At 41.2% G+C, this 17015-nt stretch overlaps 1 protein-coding gene across 2 annotated transcripts in view; it reads left to right on the forward strand.

Annotated features, from left to right (window-relative positions):
• The window catches only part of rnf17 (ring finger protein 17), a 265192-nt gene that overhangs the window by 140805 nt on the left and 107372 nt on the right, over positions 1-17015 (forward strand). For both annotated transcript variants that reach the window (XM_070892177.1, XM_070892179.1), the window contains exons 14-17: positions 8460-8743; positions 10864-10971; positions 11071-11232; positions 14512-14698. In XM_070892177.1, coding sequence (XP_070748278.1) covers positions 8460-8743; positions 10864-10971; positions 11071-11232; positions 14512-14698 — 741 coding nt within the window. The remainder of the gene's footprint in view (positions 1-8459; positions 8744-10863; positions 10972-11070; positions 11233-14511; positions 14699-17015) is intronic.

Consider the following 17015-nt stretch of genomic DNA (forward strand, 5'->3'; position numbering starts at 1 on the left):
GTGAGGAAATTTATAAATAGCTTCTTGCCAGGCCAGCATATTGTGGGTTCAAGCTCTACTCCAAGACTTAAGCACATATTCAAGGCTGGCCACTCTTTAGATGAGTCAAAGCTGAGGCCCCATCTGCCAGTTCTGGTAGTTCACTTGGACATAAAAGATCCCATGAAACTATTTGAGAAGGAGCAGGGAGTTCTCCTGAGTTTGGGCCGGTATTCCTCCATCAACCAACTCCACCAAAAACAGATTAATTGGTAGTTCAGCTCTTTAGTCAATTTTTTACAAACAGTATTGTGTTTACCTATATAACTATGACCACAATCAAGGAAGTAATTTTGAATTGTAAAATGTTTCAGTATATCCTGAGGATCTGATGAGGTGCTATATAAATGCAGGTTCTCTTTTACATAGCTTAAAGTAGATGATCATACACAAACTATTACAGCACTCCATTGTGGTTGCCCTTGATGCAGCAGCTAGGATAACTGTGCTTTACTGATTAGATATACAAGGCTAATAATTTTATGGTTTCCTATTTACCTCCAGCTTAACTGTTCAAGGCAACAGGACTGTGGTGATATAAGTTAGGTCCACCCAAAAAAGCTTTAAGGAGCAACAGTTAGGAGTAAACGTTCGACCCGATGTACTATCCAAAACCATGACCTACATAACTTGATGCCTACTATATAATTGCTTTCAATAGGCAGACTTCATTTGGGCCAGAGGTGGCTTGATTCCATGATTTAAACAATCTTGAAAGCCGATATAAGTGGCCAGGAAAAATAAATCTCCCCCGCTACATTTGCCTCCCATTTTCTTTTTTTATTCCTTCAAGGAATGTGGCCGTTGCTGGCAAGACCAGCATTTACTGCCCATCCCTAATAAGAACATAACATATAAAAAAATAGGAGCAGGAGTAGGCTATTTGGCCCCTTGAGCCTGCTCTACCATTTAATAAGATCATGGCTGATCTGGTCTTGGCCTCAATTCCACTTTCCTGTCAGCTTCCCATAACCTTTGACACCTTTGTCATTCAAAAATCTGTCTTTCTGAACATATTTAACGTGGAATGACCCAGCCTCCACAGCTCTCTGCGGTAGAGAATTCCAAAGATTCACGATCCTGAGAGAAGAAATTTCTCCTCATCTCTTATAAATGGGCGACACCTTATTCTGAAGCTATGCCCCCTAGTTCTAAATTCCCCCACGAGGGGAAACATCCTCTCTCTATCTAACCTGTCAAGCACCCTCAGAATCTTGTATGTTTCAATAAGATAACACCTCATTCTTCTAAACTTCAATAAGTATAAGCCCAACCTGCTCAGCCTTTCTTCATAAGACAACCCCTTCATCTCTGGAATCAACCTAGTGAACCTTTTCTGAACCACCTCCAGTGCAAGTATATCCTTCCTTAAATAAGGAGACCAAAACTGTATGCAGTACTCCAGGTGTGGTCTCACCAACATCCTGTACAGTTGTAGCAAGACTTCCCTACTTTTATACTCCATCCCCCTTGCAATAAAGACCAACATTCCATTTGCCTTCCTAATTACTTGCTGTACCTGGCAAGGGCCCCCAAATCCCTCTATGCCACAGCATTTTATAGTCTCTCTCCATTTAGATAATTTGTTTTTTTATTCGTCCTACCACAGTGGATAACCTTACATTTTCCCACATATTCCATCTGTCAGATCTTTGCCCACTCACTTAACCTATTTATATCCCTTTGCAGATTGTTTGTGTCGTCTTCACAACTTGCTTTCCCATCTATTTTTGTATCATCAACAAATTTGGCTACATTACACTCAGTCCGTTTATCCAAGTCATTAATGTAAATTGTAAATAGTTGTGACCCCAGCACTGATCCCTGTGGCATCCCACTTGTTACAGTTTGCCAACCTGAAAATTACCCATTTATCCCAATTCTCTGTTTCCTGTTAGATTACCAATCCTCTGTCCATGCTAATATATTACCCCCAACATGGTGAGCTCTTATCTTGTGCAGTAACCTTTTATGTGGCACCTTGTTGAATGCCTTCTGGAAATCCAAATGCACTACATCTACTGCTTCCCCTTTATCCATCCTGCTCGTTACATCCTCAAAGAACTCTAGCAAATTTGTCAAGCATGATTTCCCACTCTGCTTGACTGTATTATGATTTTCTAAATATCCTGCTACTTATTTAATAATGTACTCCTGCATTTTCCAAATGACAGATGCTAGGCTAACTGGTCTATAGTTTCCTGCTTTCTGTCTCCCTCCTTTCTTGAATAGGGGCGTTACATTTTCAGTTTTCCAATCCGCTGGGATCTCTCGGCATTACATTTTCAGTTTTCCAATCCACTGGGATCTCTCGGCGTTACATTTTCAATTTTCCAATCCACTGGGATCTCTCGGCGTTACATTTTCAGTTTTCCAATCCACTGGGATCTCTCGGCGTTACATTTTCAGTTTTCCAATCCACTGGGATCTCTCGGCGTTACATTTTCAGTTTTCCAATCCGCTGCAAACTCTCCAGAATCCAGGGAATTTTGGTAGATAAGAACCAAAGTATCCACTATCTCTGCAGCCACTTCTTTTAAAACCCTAGGATGCAGGTCATCAGGTCCAGGGGACCTGTTCACCCTTCGTCCCATTAGTTTGCCCCTTACTTTTTCACTAGTGATAGTGATTGTTTTAAGGTTCTCTCTCTTCCCCCCCCCGTGGTCCTTTGATTATAATTATTGGGATGCTTTTAGTGTCTTCTATTGTGAAGACCGATACGAAATATTTGTTTAAAGTCTCTGCCATTTTCCTGTTTGCCATTATTAATTCCCGAGTCTCATCCTCTTAAGGGACCAACGTTTATTTCAGCTACTCCCTCCCTTTTTATATACCTGTAGAAATTCTTACTGTCAGTTTTTATATTTCTTGCTAGTGTATTCTCTCAATCTATTTTCTCTCTCTCTCTCAATTTTTTTTCATCATTCTTTGCTGCTTTCTAAAAGTTTCCCAATCCTCTGGCCTACCACTAATCTTCAACATTGTATGCCTTTGTTTTCAAGTTGATACCATCCTTAACTTCCTTAGATAGCAACAGATGGTTCATCCTTCTCTTAGTCTTTCTCACTAGAACATATTTTTGCTGAGAGTTATGAAATATCTCCTTAAATGTCTGCCGCTGCTTATCTACCATCTTAACCTTGAATCTTTTTTTCCCAATGGACTTTAGTCAACTCTGTCTTCATAGCTTTGTAATTGTCTTTATTTAAGTTCAGGACACTAGTTTGAGACCAAAGTTTCTTGGCCTCAAACTGAATTTGAAATTCTACCATGCACACTCTTCCCTAGAAGATCCTTTACTATGAGATCATTAATTAAACCGATCTCATTTCACATTACCAGATCTAAAATAGCCTGCTCCCTGGTTGGTTCCACAACGTATTGTTCTAAGAAACCATCCCGAATACACTCTTTTATGAACTCTTCCTCAAGGCCTTAGAGGACGAGACCAGGGAATTAGTAATGGGGAACATGGAGATGGCAGAAACTCTGAACAAATATTTTGTATCAGTCTTTATGGTAGAGGACACTAAAATTATCCCAACAAGGATAGTCAAGGGGTTGTAGGAGGGGAGGAACTTAACACACAAGAACATAAGAATTAGGAACAGGAGTAGGCCATCTAGCCTCTCGAGCCTGCTCCGCCACTCAACAAGATCATGGCTGACGATACAACGATGGGAGGAAAAGCAATGTGTGAGGAGGACACAAAAAAAATCTGCAAAAGGACATACAGGCTAAGTGAGTGGGCAAAAATTTGGCAGATGGAGTATAATGTCGGAAAGTGTGAGGTCATGCACTTTGGCAGAAAGAATCAAAGAGCAAGTTATTATTTAAATGGAGAAAAATTGCAAATACAGCGGGACCTGGGGGTACTTGTGCATGAAACACAAAAGGTTAGTATGCAGGTACAGCAAGTGATCAGGAAGGCCAATGGAATCTTGGCCTTTATTGCAAAGGGGATGGAGTATAAAAGCAGGGAAGTCTTGCTACAGTTATGCAGGGTATTGATGAGGCCACACCTGGAATACTGCATACAGTTTTGGTTTCCATATTTACGAAAGGATATACTTGCTTTGGAGGCAGTTCAGAGAAGGTTCACTAGGTTGATTCCGGGGATGAGAGGGTTGACTTATAAGGAAAGGTTGAGTAGGTTGGGCCTCTACTCATTGGAATTCAGAAAAATGAGAGATGATCGTATCGAAACATATGAGGGGGCTTGACAAGCTGGATGCAGAGAGGATGTTTCCACTGATGGGGGAGACTAGAACAAGGGGGCATAATCTTAGAATAAGCAGCCGCCTATTTAAAACTGAGATGAGGAGGAATTTCTTCTGAGGGTTGTAAATCTCTGGAATTCGCTGCCTCAGAGAGCTGTGGAAGTTGGGTCATTGAATAAATTTAAGACCGAGATAGGCAGTTTCTTCACCAATAAGGGGTTATGGGCTGCGGGCAGGGAAGTGGACCTGAGTCCATGATCAGATCAGCCATGATCGTATTAAATAGTGGAGCAGGCTCAAGGGGCCATATGGCCTATTCCTGCTCCTATTTATTATGTTCTTTGCCAATTTGATTTGTCCATTTTATATGAAGATTAAAATCGCCCATGATTATTGTAGTACCTTTCTTACAAGCCTCCATTATTTCTTGATTTATACTCTGTCCTACAGTATAGCTACCGTTAGGGAGCCTGTAGACTCTTCCCACCAGTGACTTCTTTCCCTTATTTGTTAGCTCCACCCAAACTGATTCTCCATCTTGATCTTCTGAGCCAATATCATTTCTCACTACTATATTGATTTCATCCTTTATTAACAGAGCTACCCTACCTCCTTTTCCTTTCAGTTCCCAGCGTTGGCCACCTTGCAACCACCTTGAGAAGGTGGTGGTGAACCGCTACCTTGATTTGCTGCAGTCCGTGTGGTGAATTTACTGTGCTGTTAGGGAGGGAGTTCCTGGATTTTAACCCAGTGACGATGAAGGAACGGCAGTATATTTCCAAGTCAGGATGGTGAGCGACTTGGAGGGGTTCTTGGAGGTGGTGATGTTCCTATGTGCCTGCTGCCCTTGTCCTTCTAGGTGGTAGAGGTTGCGAGTTTGGGAGTTGCTGTCGAAGAAATCTTGGCGAGTTGCAGCCGTGCATCTTGTAAATGTGTAAGCCATGTTGTGCCGGTGGTATAGGGAGTGAATGTTTAAAGTGGTGGATGGGGGTGCCAATCAAGTGGGCTGCTTTAACCTAGATAGTGTCGAGCTGCTTGAGTGTTGTTGGCGCTGTACTCATCCAGACAAATGGGGAGAGTATCCCATCACACCCCTGACTTGTGCCTGGTAGATGGTGGAAAGACTTTGGGGAGACGGGAGGTGAGTCACTTGCCGCCGAATACCCAGCTTCTCACCTGCTCTTGTAGCCACAGTATTTATGTGGTTGGTCCAGTTAAGTTTCTGGTCAATTGTGACCCCCAGGATGTTGATGGTGGGGGATTTGGCGATGTTAATGCCATTGAATGTTGTAAAGTCCTTAGTCTCAATGGCATAAAACCCACACGAGGCACATTCTATGGCCAAGGTCACTCTATGACCTGAACCTTTATTCACATTACCAAGAAGTGATGACCCTGCGTGGGACCTCCCTTTATATACCTGGATGACCAGATAAGGGGTGTCTCCCCCTGTGGTCAAGGTGTGCATTGCTTAAGTATATACAGTATTGCAGTGGTGTTACATAAAGGCTACATACATGACATCACCCCCCCCCCCCCCCCCAAAGTCTTATTGGGATCATAGGTTAAGTCTTCTAGGTGGTCTACGCTCCCTCGTGGAGCGCTGCAGTTGGGGCTCTGATTGTTGAACCCTGGCGTGAGTGTCTGTCACCTGTGGTGATTCCGGCCTGTCCGGGGTTACCGCTTGGACTATGCATGCTGCTGAATGTTCTTGTTGCTCGTTCACTGGTGGTGGTGGTGTGAACACTACCTGATGATCTTCCTCAGTGTCTATGCTGAACCTTTTTTTTTTTATTTGGTCCAGGTGCTTACGGCATATCTGCCCATTGTTAAGTTTAACCACGATGACCCTGTTCCCCTCTTTGTCTATTACAGTACCCTCAAGCCATTTGGGCCCCACGGTGTGATTGAGGACAAATATGGGGTCATTTATTTCTATACATCTCTCCCTTGAGTTTCGGGAACTCGTTTTGGGACTGGCGCTTGCCCTCAACTATATCGGTCAGGACTGGGTGAATGAGGGACAACCGAGTTTTGAGTGTTCGTTTCATAAGTAGCTCAGTGGGCGGGACCCCCCTGTGAGCAAGTGCGGTCGGGACCTATAGGCCAGCAGGAGGCGTGATAGGCGGCGTTGAAGGGAGGTCCTTGAATCCTGAGCATGCCTTGTTTAATGATTTGGACCGCACGTTCCGCCTGGCCATTGGAGGCCGGCTTGAACGGTGCTGTCCTGACATGGTTGATGCCATTGCCCGACATGAACTCCCGGAATTCGTAGCTCGTGAAACATGGGCCATTATCGCTAACAAGGATGTCCGGCAAGCCGTTGGTTGCAAAGATCGCACGTAGACTCTCCACAGTGGTGGATGTCGTGCACGAATTCAAAATGATGCACTCAATCCATTTTGAGTACGCACCTACCACAATGAGAAACATTTTTCCCATGAACAGGCCCGCGTAGTCTACATGAATACGTGACCATGGCCTGGTGGGCCAGGGCCACGGGCTGAGCGGGGCCTCCCTGGGGGCATTACCCAGCTGGGCACATGTCGTGCACCTGCGAACACTGTTCCAGATCTGAATCAATTCCCAGCTACCAAACATGTGACTGGGCAATGGCCTTCATCAGAACGATGCCAGGATGCTCACTGTGGAGTTCCCTGATGAATGCCAACCTGCCCCTGTGGGGCATGACTACCCGGCTGCCCCATAGTAGGCAGTCAGCTTGGATGAGAGCTCATCCATCCGCCTGTGAAACGGTCTGACCACCTCAGGGCATGCTCCGTGTGCGGGCGCCCAATCCCCAGTCAGGACACATTTCTTAATCAGAGATAGGAGGGGATCTCTGTCCAGATTTTGATCTGGTAGTCTGTGATGGGGGAGCCTGCGCTGTCAAAGGCATCAACGGCCATGATCATCTCAGCGCTTTGTTCCGCTGCCCCCTCGGTGGTGGCCAGTGGAAGCCTGCTGAGTGCGTCTCTGCAATTTTCGGTGCCCGGCCGGTGCCAGATGGAGTAGTCGTAAGCAGCCAGCGTGAGAGCCCATCGCTGTATGTGGGCTGACGCGTTGGCATTGACAGCCTTGCTGTCTGGCAACAGGGATGTTAACGGCTTGTAGTCTGTTTCTAATTCGAACCTCCTGACAAAAAGGTAATGTCATGTATGTAACAGCACTGCAATACTGTGTATACTTAAGCAATGCACACCTTGATCACGGGGTGAACTTGTGGGAGATACTCCAGGTAAGGAGTGTCTCCCGCAAGTTCACCCCCTATGGTCAAGGTGTGCATTGCTTCAGTATATACAGTATTGCAGTGGTGTTACATCGAGGTTACATACATGACAAATGTCATGGGGAATTGTCCTTCTTGAGTACATCTGTGATCACCACTACAATGTGGAACATCACAGAAACTTGGGAAGTACAATAAAATGGTCCTAGTCATCTGACAAAAGGAGTTATTCACAGATTGATCTGATTGAAACCTACCAGAACTGGAACTTGCTGAGAATGTGATGACAAATAGTGGTGCATGAATAATTATTGTTGGCAGTTAGTGTTCAATGTAACAACGTTTGTAACTTTTTACTATAATCCAAGCTTTCAGCGAGATCCTGCCTATTATTAATTGTTCAACCTCTTTTTTATATAAGAGCATAAGAAATAGGAGCAGAAGTAGGCCATACGACCCTCGAGGCTGTGAGGGATTATTGCTGATCATCTACCTCAACTCCACTTTCCCGCCCAATCCCCATAACCCTTGATTCCCTTAGTGCCCAAAAATCTATCGATCTCCGTCTTGAATATACTCATTGACTGAGCATCCACAGCCTTTTAAGGTACACAATTCCAAAGATTTATAACCCTCTGAGTGAAGAAATTTATCCTCATCTCAGTCCTAAATGGCTGACTCCATATCCTGAGACTGAGCCCTAGTTCTAGATTACAGCCAGGGGAAACAACCTCTTGGCATCTACCCCGTCAAGCCCTCTAAGAATTTTAAATGTTTCAATGAGATCACCTCTCATTCTTCTAAACCCCAAAGGATATAGGCCCATTCTACTCAAACTCACCTCAAAGGACAACCCTCTCGCCCTCTCATCCCAAGAATCAATCTAGTGAACCTCTGTTGCAGCACCTCTAAGATAAGTATATCCTTCCTTAATAAATGTTAATTCTCTGTGATTCTCGTACTGTCTGCAGGTTTCTTGCTTCAAGGACAGAAAATAAATTGTCAAATGGTAGTTTTGGAAAAATGACAAAACAAAACTGTCCACTTGGAGAAGAACTGCATCTTGCAAGCTGCAAAATTGAACCTTCTGAAAAAAAGCAGAAGTTGGATTCTGTAATGTACTATGATGTAAATGAACTGGTCAGAGTTGTTTCTCAGCTGCGAAATACTCCAGGATTAATGGCGAGCACACTATCTCCCGCAAGTCAAAATACAGATGTTATTGTTGAAGAAATATTAGAAGATGACAAGACAAGTATGTATTACTGGGAAATTTGTCCTGAAATCGCGATGGGCTCCTGTGCTAGTAGAGTATTGAGCTTCCCTCGCTGGATTTGGTGAAGCCAGCTCCATTAAGTACAGTTTTCCATGTACAGTTAGAAGCACTATAGCAGCTGGTTGGCTTGGAATTTTAATACATCTCTCCACTGTTGTGTGATAGAAAGCTACTGTTTTTTAAATAAAGTAAACCAGGATAATACGGTAATACCCTAAACAAAATAGAATTTTTTTGATCTTCTTCAATGTTGTATGGTTTTATATTGAATAAAATTAGAAACATTAATCTGTATAACCCAATGAAAAGCCAAATATTGCAGCAAAATCCAATTTGGAAAAACAAAGTTGCAACTGTTCCAGCTTTAAGAATGGAATTTAGTTACTTAACATGGTAGACAAACTATCCGAAGGAAGAGTCCAGGTCCAGATGGATTGTACCCGCGGATATTCGAAGATGTATCTGGAGGAGATAGCGGAGACACTATGTTTCATACACAAAAATTCTGTAGAAAAACGAGTAGTGCCCGAGGACTGGCAAACAGCAAATGTAATTCCTAGCTTCAAAAAGGGAGAAAGAACCAACCCAGGGAACTATAGACTACTCAGCTTAACATAAGAAAGACAGTGGGGTCTTAACTAAAAAAAAACATAAGAAAATATATCGAGATGGAGAATATAAAAGGAAGGTAAAGGTTAACCAAACTTAGTGAATTATTTGAAGAAGAAAAAAAGTAGACGTGGGCAATGCAGTAGATGTGGTTTACAAGGACTTTCAGAATGTCTTCGTTAAGGTGCCACATAAGAGACTCATTGGGTATATATCTGGCAGGGTAGTAGAATGGATTGAAAGATGGTTACAAAACAGAAAATAGAGGGTACAATTTAAGGGAAGTTGCTCAGCCTGGCAGAAAGTGGGAAGTGGTGTCCTACAGGGATCTATTTCTAGGAGCACTGTTCATATACAAAAATGATTTAGACTTGGAAATTGGAGGTATGGCATCAAAATTTGTGGGTATAACTAACAGTGTGGAGGACGGTACCATAATACAGAAAGACATAAACAGACTTGCAGAAAGGTCAACGATCTGAAATATTAACACTCTCTCGCCACAGATGCTGACAGACCTGAGTATTTCCAGCATTTTCTGTGTTTAGATCAGATTTCTAGAATCCACAGTATTTTGTTTTTAGGGCATAAATATAAGATGGGTACAAACAGACCAAATGAAGAATTTTTTTATGCAGAGAGTGATGAGAATGGAACTCGCTGCCACGTGGAATCACTGAAGCAGATAGCATTGTTGCATTTAAGGGGCGGCATGATGCGTTCTTAGAGCGATACGAGGCAGAGTGGGAAGAGGTGATTAGAATGGGAGGAGGCTTGTGTGGTATATAAACACTGGCAAAGACCAGTTGGGCCGAATAGCCTGTTTCTGTGTTGTGGATTCTTTGTAAAGTTTCTGTTTTATATAGGTGGTCAGTGTACAGATTGAAGATCCAAGAAAATATGGAGACTAATTTGCATTAAATTTGAGAAGATTGGGTCTGTGCATACTCTTGGTAAAGCCTCCAACCTGATTGCAGAATCTGGGCTGCCTTGCTGTTTGCACTGGGCCCACGTGCCTGATTCCATAATGTGTATGTGCTGAATGCATAAATTCACATTGGGGAATCAGTCCTGTAGTGCACCCGTTTTGGTAATTTTCACAATCTTGAAAAATGATGGCCTTTAGCAATATTTTGAAGTGTAGAGGAGTAGAATGTTGTCAGTGGAAATCAATCAGTTATTTCATATGAACTGATACTTGGGAGAGTTTTGAGGGAAAAAATTGAACTCTATCTCTATTTTGAACCTTCTGAAGTCCTCCCCAATTTTTGTGTGGAGTATCTTTTGAGTAAGACATTTAGAGCTGCAAGACTGCTTTTATTCCAACCAGTGATCTCAATCCATCAATCCATGAGGATTAAACTTTTTTGATCTATACTTACTAAAAGGTTCTGAAAGTGACTTGATTTTGCAAAATGATTTTGGATTCTATAATCATATATACTGTTTGTATTTTGGAGGTTGTGTTTTCAGAATTTCCATACATTCAGTTGTTTCAGGTACAATTGATGAAAATGATCCAAAATTTCCTAGACCAGTATCGAAGAGGCCTTTTCATAAGAAACATGTTTCAGACGTCGGCTTTGGCTGTCACGCAGGTAGGATTTTGGGTACAATCATGTGTACTCTGTATCATCATCATAAAATGTTATTTTGGCTGCTATTCAGTTAAACTTTAACAAGCTATTGTACTTCAGGTTTTCAGGGATTAGTTTCGGTCAGTCATGTGATAAATCCATGCCATTTCTACGTCCAGAAATCTTCAGAGAAAAAGAAGGCTGCTATCTTGGCTGCAGAAGCAGACAACCTCTGCCGTAGTATGGATTTGCAAAAATGGCCTGCAGCTGCTCTGGAACTTGGTAACTACAGTATTGCTCTTTTGTTATGGCTCAAAACAAATTTTTGTAAGCTTGCAAGGTGGAAGATCAGCTTTTTATTTTGAACATTTGTCAAATCTGGATCTTCGAATCCATTACTTTAGCTTATACTGTGGAAGTTGCTGGTAGTGGAACTGAAGCCTACTTGGAGCTGATCAGTATTCCATAGTCTGGAAGTGAGTGCCCTCCAGGACAATGAGGATCCGCAGACTTAAAAAATGAATTCCAAGTGTTCTTTTAACCGGCCCTTCTGCATTGTAAATAGCGTTGACTATCTCTGAAAAGCCATAAATATTCAACTTCTGACTGGATAGTGATAGGCATTTCTTCCAGGGATACAAAAAATGACTGGTTATCAAACCTAGTTTTTTGATGAAGAATGATAGTGCATATCAAAGCTGTTGAATTAGAATGATGATTAAATTAATTTCCATTTAAAAACAAAAATGATTTAAAAGTATAATTTTCTGAAGCTACATTTGAAAAATAAATGATCTAAAATGTTTGTTGTAGGCCAGTTGTATCCATTTAATCCAATAGCATAGACTATTCCATGTAAAAGAATAATTTTGTATTGAATGTTGACCTGGTATACTGGATGTGTAAAATCCAATTGGTTTAAATACTGGGTTTGGCTCTGATATGTTGGGTGCTCTGCGGCAGATGAGAGCTGCATCTTGGTTTGAAAAATCTAGTGCAGCAGTGTCTGGGAATCTAATTTTACTATCGGACATTCAGCACCTATTATGATCATTTTCTCAGTTTAAGGAAGGAGAGTAGAGATCTAATCAGTCCAACAATTGTCCAAATCACCCCTTGTTTCTCTTAAGTACTTTTTACCTTTTGTGTGTATTGTGGTTTGTGATGTGTTTTAGAGGGTGGGGGAGGAATGCTGCCACCTGTGATTAGATACTAAGTACAGCCTAGAAAGAGGGATTATGTTTGACAGAGTTGGGGCAAATTACTGATCAATGTGGCACAAAGCTCATAGGATCGTGGGAGTCTATGCATCCCATTACACAAGTGCAAGTACTAGCTTTACAGCTGAAACTGTCTACTAATCTCATTACTCTGCTTTTTCTGTTTATTCTTTTATATCCTTCCATCAAATACTTATCCAGTTCCATTTGAAATGGTAAATTATTTCATGTTCGTGCATGCTCCTGTGAAAATATTTCCTCTTTGTTCTAGTAATGGTCTTGAGACCCCTGTTACTGATTATCAATCAGTAAAACACATTTTCCCTCTTTACGCTCTCCTCAAAACTTAGAACTTGATGTCGCTAAGTCACTGGACCGTGATAACATGCCCCCCCCCCCCCAGCCCATGGCTGTTAAAAGGAAGTCAGCTACGAAATAGCAGATGCTCTGGCCATCATTTTTTAATCTTCCTTAGACACACAAATTTTGATGGGGTGATGAAGGGTACCAATGTAACATCTCTGTTAAGAGGAGAATGAAGTGAGTAACTGCAGACAAGTTCGTCTAATGCCATTTGTGGGAAAACTTTCAGAATCCATAAGTTAACAAAATTAGTAAGCATTTTGAAATGCATGAATTTTTATGTCATGCTTGACAAGTTTTTCTTTTCTGAAGCAGTAATGGGACTGCAATAAATATGTATATTGATATTTAGACTGTGATCAATAAGGTATCACTGGAAGCTGGTTAAAATTTCAGGTGTATGGTCCAAAAGGAGATGAAGCAGCATGCAAAGAAAGTTGGTTGTAGGTGGGAATATGATTAAGTCAGTGGGGTTGCTCAGATCAGAGAAGGATAGGAAGTGTTGTATCCTAAGGATCAGTGCTGGCTCCACTGTTCACGTGTGTGTGTGTGTGTATATGTATAGATAATTTGCCCAATATTGAAATTCTATACAAACGTTGGGGGTTTGGCAAACAGCGAGGAGGACTGTAAAGACATTCAAGATTACATGAGCTAGTGTTATGGGTGGCAGATGAAATTTAATGTGGATAGGTCTGAGATACTACAATTTGGAAGAAAAAGTAAGGAATGGGAAGGGTGTGGATGCCCAGAGACACCATGGGATTCAAATACATAATTCTTTCAAAGTAAGAGTGCAAATAGATAGTCATGAAAAGCCAGAAGCACTCGGGTTCTGTAATTGGCAACATAAAGTTCAAGAGAAAAGAAGTAATGGATTTGCAGAAGGATATTCTTGAGACCACGGTGTACTGCATGTAGTTTTGGGCATACAATTATAAAATGTGTGCAGTATTGATTCATCGGAATAATGCCAGGGATGGGGAACTACAGTTATGAGGGGAGACTTGACATATTGGGACTATTCCCACTGGAGCAGGGGCTTGAAGGAGAAATGTAATGAGTTTTTTTTTAAATTATGGGGTTGGATTAAATGGGGAAAGACTATTTCCTCCAATTGGGAATCAATGATCAGGATCATCAATTTAACATTGTCATTGAGTGAAGAGAGAGTTTAGGGAAAAAATGCTTATGGCATTCTTGTTTGAAGCATTGAATGCTTTGCCACAGAGAGTGGCTGAAGTAGAGACCATTGCAGGTTTTAAGGAAAATGTGAATAAACATTTGAAGCAAACGAAGAGCAAGGATAGTGGGATTAGTTTTGGATTGCTGTAGAAGAGATAAAACAAACACACTGTACTAAATGACCACATGTGCTGTAAACTTCTGTGTTTTTTCAATCTTTCTTTCACTGTCTCTCTCAACATTTGTCTGTCTTGCTCTAACGTATATCTTCCGTACTGTCCTTGAGTTTCCCGTTTTAGTCTGTTGTTTCTCTCTGCTCCAGAACTCATCTCATTGCCCTGGAAATATGAAACCCTCCCTTTCACATCTTTCAAGTTAGGAATTGATTTGTCTATTCTGTCTCTCCTTAACTGTACAGGACATGGCACAGGGAGTACTACTACTTTTTCATCTCTTTCCTAACTCCAACTTCTATTCACCCTCCCCAGCCACTTTTGCCATCTCTTCCTTCTCTACTTTTAATATTGTCTTGCCCTTCCTTTCCAGTCTTAGTTTTCTTCCTGCTCCTTATTCTTCCTCCCTCAGAATAATTTAAGATATGGTTGGATGCTGTTTAATAGGAGATTGTAGTTTTGTTTTGGGGCAGTGGTGAACAAGGTTACATGGGTAAATGGCCTTCCTTGTCTATATCTTGTTATTTTCTAATCATTGTTCTTGGGTTATTTGGTGTTTTCCCAATCTGCATTATTCATTGTAGATTTCAACGGAAATTACTTTTCTCTTTTTAATGCAGGTGAGAGAATTATTGTTAAAAGCAATATTTTTCGTGCGTGGTGCAGAGGAATAATCACTGAACTGATGCCATCAGGAGAAAATGAAGAGAAATCTAATAATCCAACAAGTTATCGAATAATCGATCTTGCAATGATCCAAGTGTTTATGCTGGACTTCGGATGTTCAGAAATCTTTGTACTTTCAGGGTATTGGAAATTGATGCTAGTTTTTGATCAGCTATAGAATTTTTTTCCCTCAAATTTTTCTTCTTTTTAAAGTTGTAGACTCTTACTCTTGAACACCAGGTGCCCTCTAGTACTTCACCTGAGTGGCAATATGAATGTGGAGCTATAGGCTCCAGCAGCCCTCTGATTGCTTACCAATTAATTATTATTTGTGAGCCTAAATAAGAGTGTTAGCAGCACCAAAGACATGATTGCCAAGTCCAATCCTGTTCATACAATGCTCACGTGTATTTTGCAGCGAAAGTTATGAATAGCAATCAGAAACTCCTAGTATTTTCCCTCTCCTCAGCCCAGCAGCACTGAGACCAATCATAATGCGGACCTGAAATTTGCTAATTTAGCACAGAACATGGATCAACTGTGGGATTTTCTGGTCTGTGTGATTTTTGTACTGCATCAATTGGGTCATCAGTGAAACTAGAATTAGGCTGCCAAAGTTCTTGTATTTTTTTTTAATATAATGGGTGCGCATCGCTGAGATGGCCAATAATATGTATAGAGGTTTGTATTGTGTACTAAATTACAATTTAATTACAGGTATACTCTACTATTGATTTGAAGTTGCTTTTTGCTCAAATAAATTTGAATCATCCAGTAGTTCAAATGTGTAATTTTAATGAAAGCACAACAAACACTACAGGAATACTTTTTAAAGTAGAACTATAACATATCAAAGCAGCTTTGAAATGCATGTGATTGAAACTTGAGCATGCTGCACAATGCAAAGTTCAGTCATTTTGCAAAATTCTGTCATTATGGTTTACTTTCTGTTGACAGCACATTTGTCCACAAAGTATAGGGGAAAGTTCCATTGGGACATCTGGCTTAGTTGTTAGCCACTACTTCAGCAATCTCACAGAATTGAAGGCCATGGCTGTGGTGGGGGCTCATTCCTCTACCTCCATATGCTCACTGGATCCACTCATTTGGGCTTTTTTTTTTACATAGAAGTTACAGCACAGAAACAGGCTATTCAGCCTAACTGCTCTGTGCTAGTGTTTATGCTTCACAAGAGTCTTATTCCACTCTACATCTAACCCTATCTGCTTATCCTTCTATTCCTTTTTCTTTCATGCACTTATCTAGCTTCCCCTTAAAGGCATCTATGCTGTTTGCCTCAGTGGTAGCAAGTTCCATATTCTAACCATTCTCTGCGTAAAGTTTCTCCTGAATTCTTTAATGGATTTATTGGTGACTATCTTGTATTTATGGTGCCTAGTTTTGGACTCTCCCACAAGTGGAAACATCATTTCTATGTCTACCCTATCAAACCCCTTTATGATTTTAAATACCTCTATTAGGTCACCCCTCACCCTTCCCTTTTCTAGAGGAAAAAGCCCTAGCCTGTTCAGTCTTTCCTGATGGTTATAACCTCTCAGTTCTGGTATCATCTTGTAAATCTTCTCTTGCACCTTCTCCAGTGTGCTGTCTTTTTTTTGGAGGCTAGAGACCAGAACTGTACACTAAGAGTGGGCTCACCAAGGTTCTGTACAAGTTTAACATAACTTCCCTGCTTTTCAATTCTATTCCTCGAGAAATGAGCCCCAGTGCTTTGTTTGCAATTTTATAGCCTTGTTAACTTGCAAGGCTACTTTTGTGTCATCTGCAAATTTTGAAATTGTACTTCCAATTCCAAAGTCCAAATTGTTTATGTAAAAATGGTGAACAACAGTGGCCCCAGCACTGATCTCTGTGGGACACCACTTCCCACCTTCTGGTAGATTTTAACCCCCATCGCGCCAGCTTGCTATCCATTCTGCCACTTGTCCCTGATTCCACATGCTCTGACCGTAGTCATGAGTCTACCTTGTCAAAGATCTTCTGAAAATCCAAGTATATGACATCTACAAAATTCCCCTGTCTACTTTCTGTTACTACTTAAAATAATTCAATAAGGTTGATCAAGCATGACCCTACCCTTTTGAAATCTTTGTTGGCTATTCTTTCTTATAATTTCAGTTTCTAGATGTTTTTCTATTACATCTTTGAGTAAAGATTCCATTATCTTTCCTACCACCAACAATAACCAAGGTCTTAAAGTTCCCTGGACTTTCTTCTATCTCCCTTTTTTAAATATAGAAATAGCATTAGCTATCCTCTGGCACGATACTGTTTTTTAATGAATTTTTATAAATATATAATAGTGCCTCTACTATCGTTTCCCTAGCTTTTAGTATGTGTGGATGTAATCCATCTGGACCATGGGTTTTATCTTCTTTAAGTTATACTAGTTTATCAATTATCTCCCCCTTTCTATCTCCAATGAAGGCTTCTTCCT

Source organism: Pristiophorus japonicus, chromosome 10, assembly GCF_044704955.1.
Source record: "Pristiophorus japonicus isolate sPriJap1 chromosome 10, sPriJap1.hap1, whole genome shotgun sequence".
NCBI classification, from domain to species: domain Eukaryota; kingdom Metazoa; phylum Chordata; class Chondrichthyes; family Pristiophoridae; genus Pristiophorus; species Pristiophorus japonicus.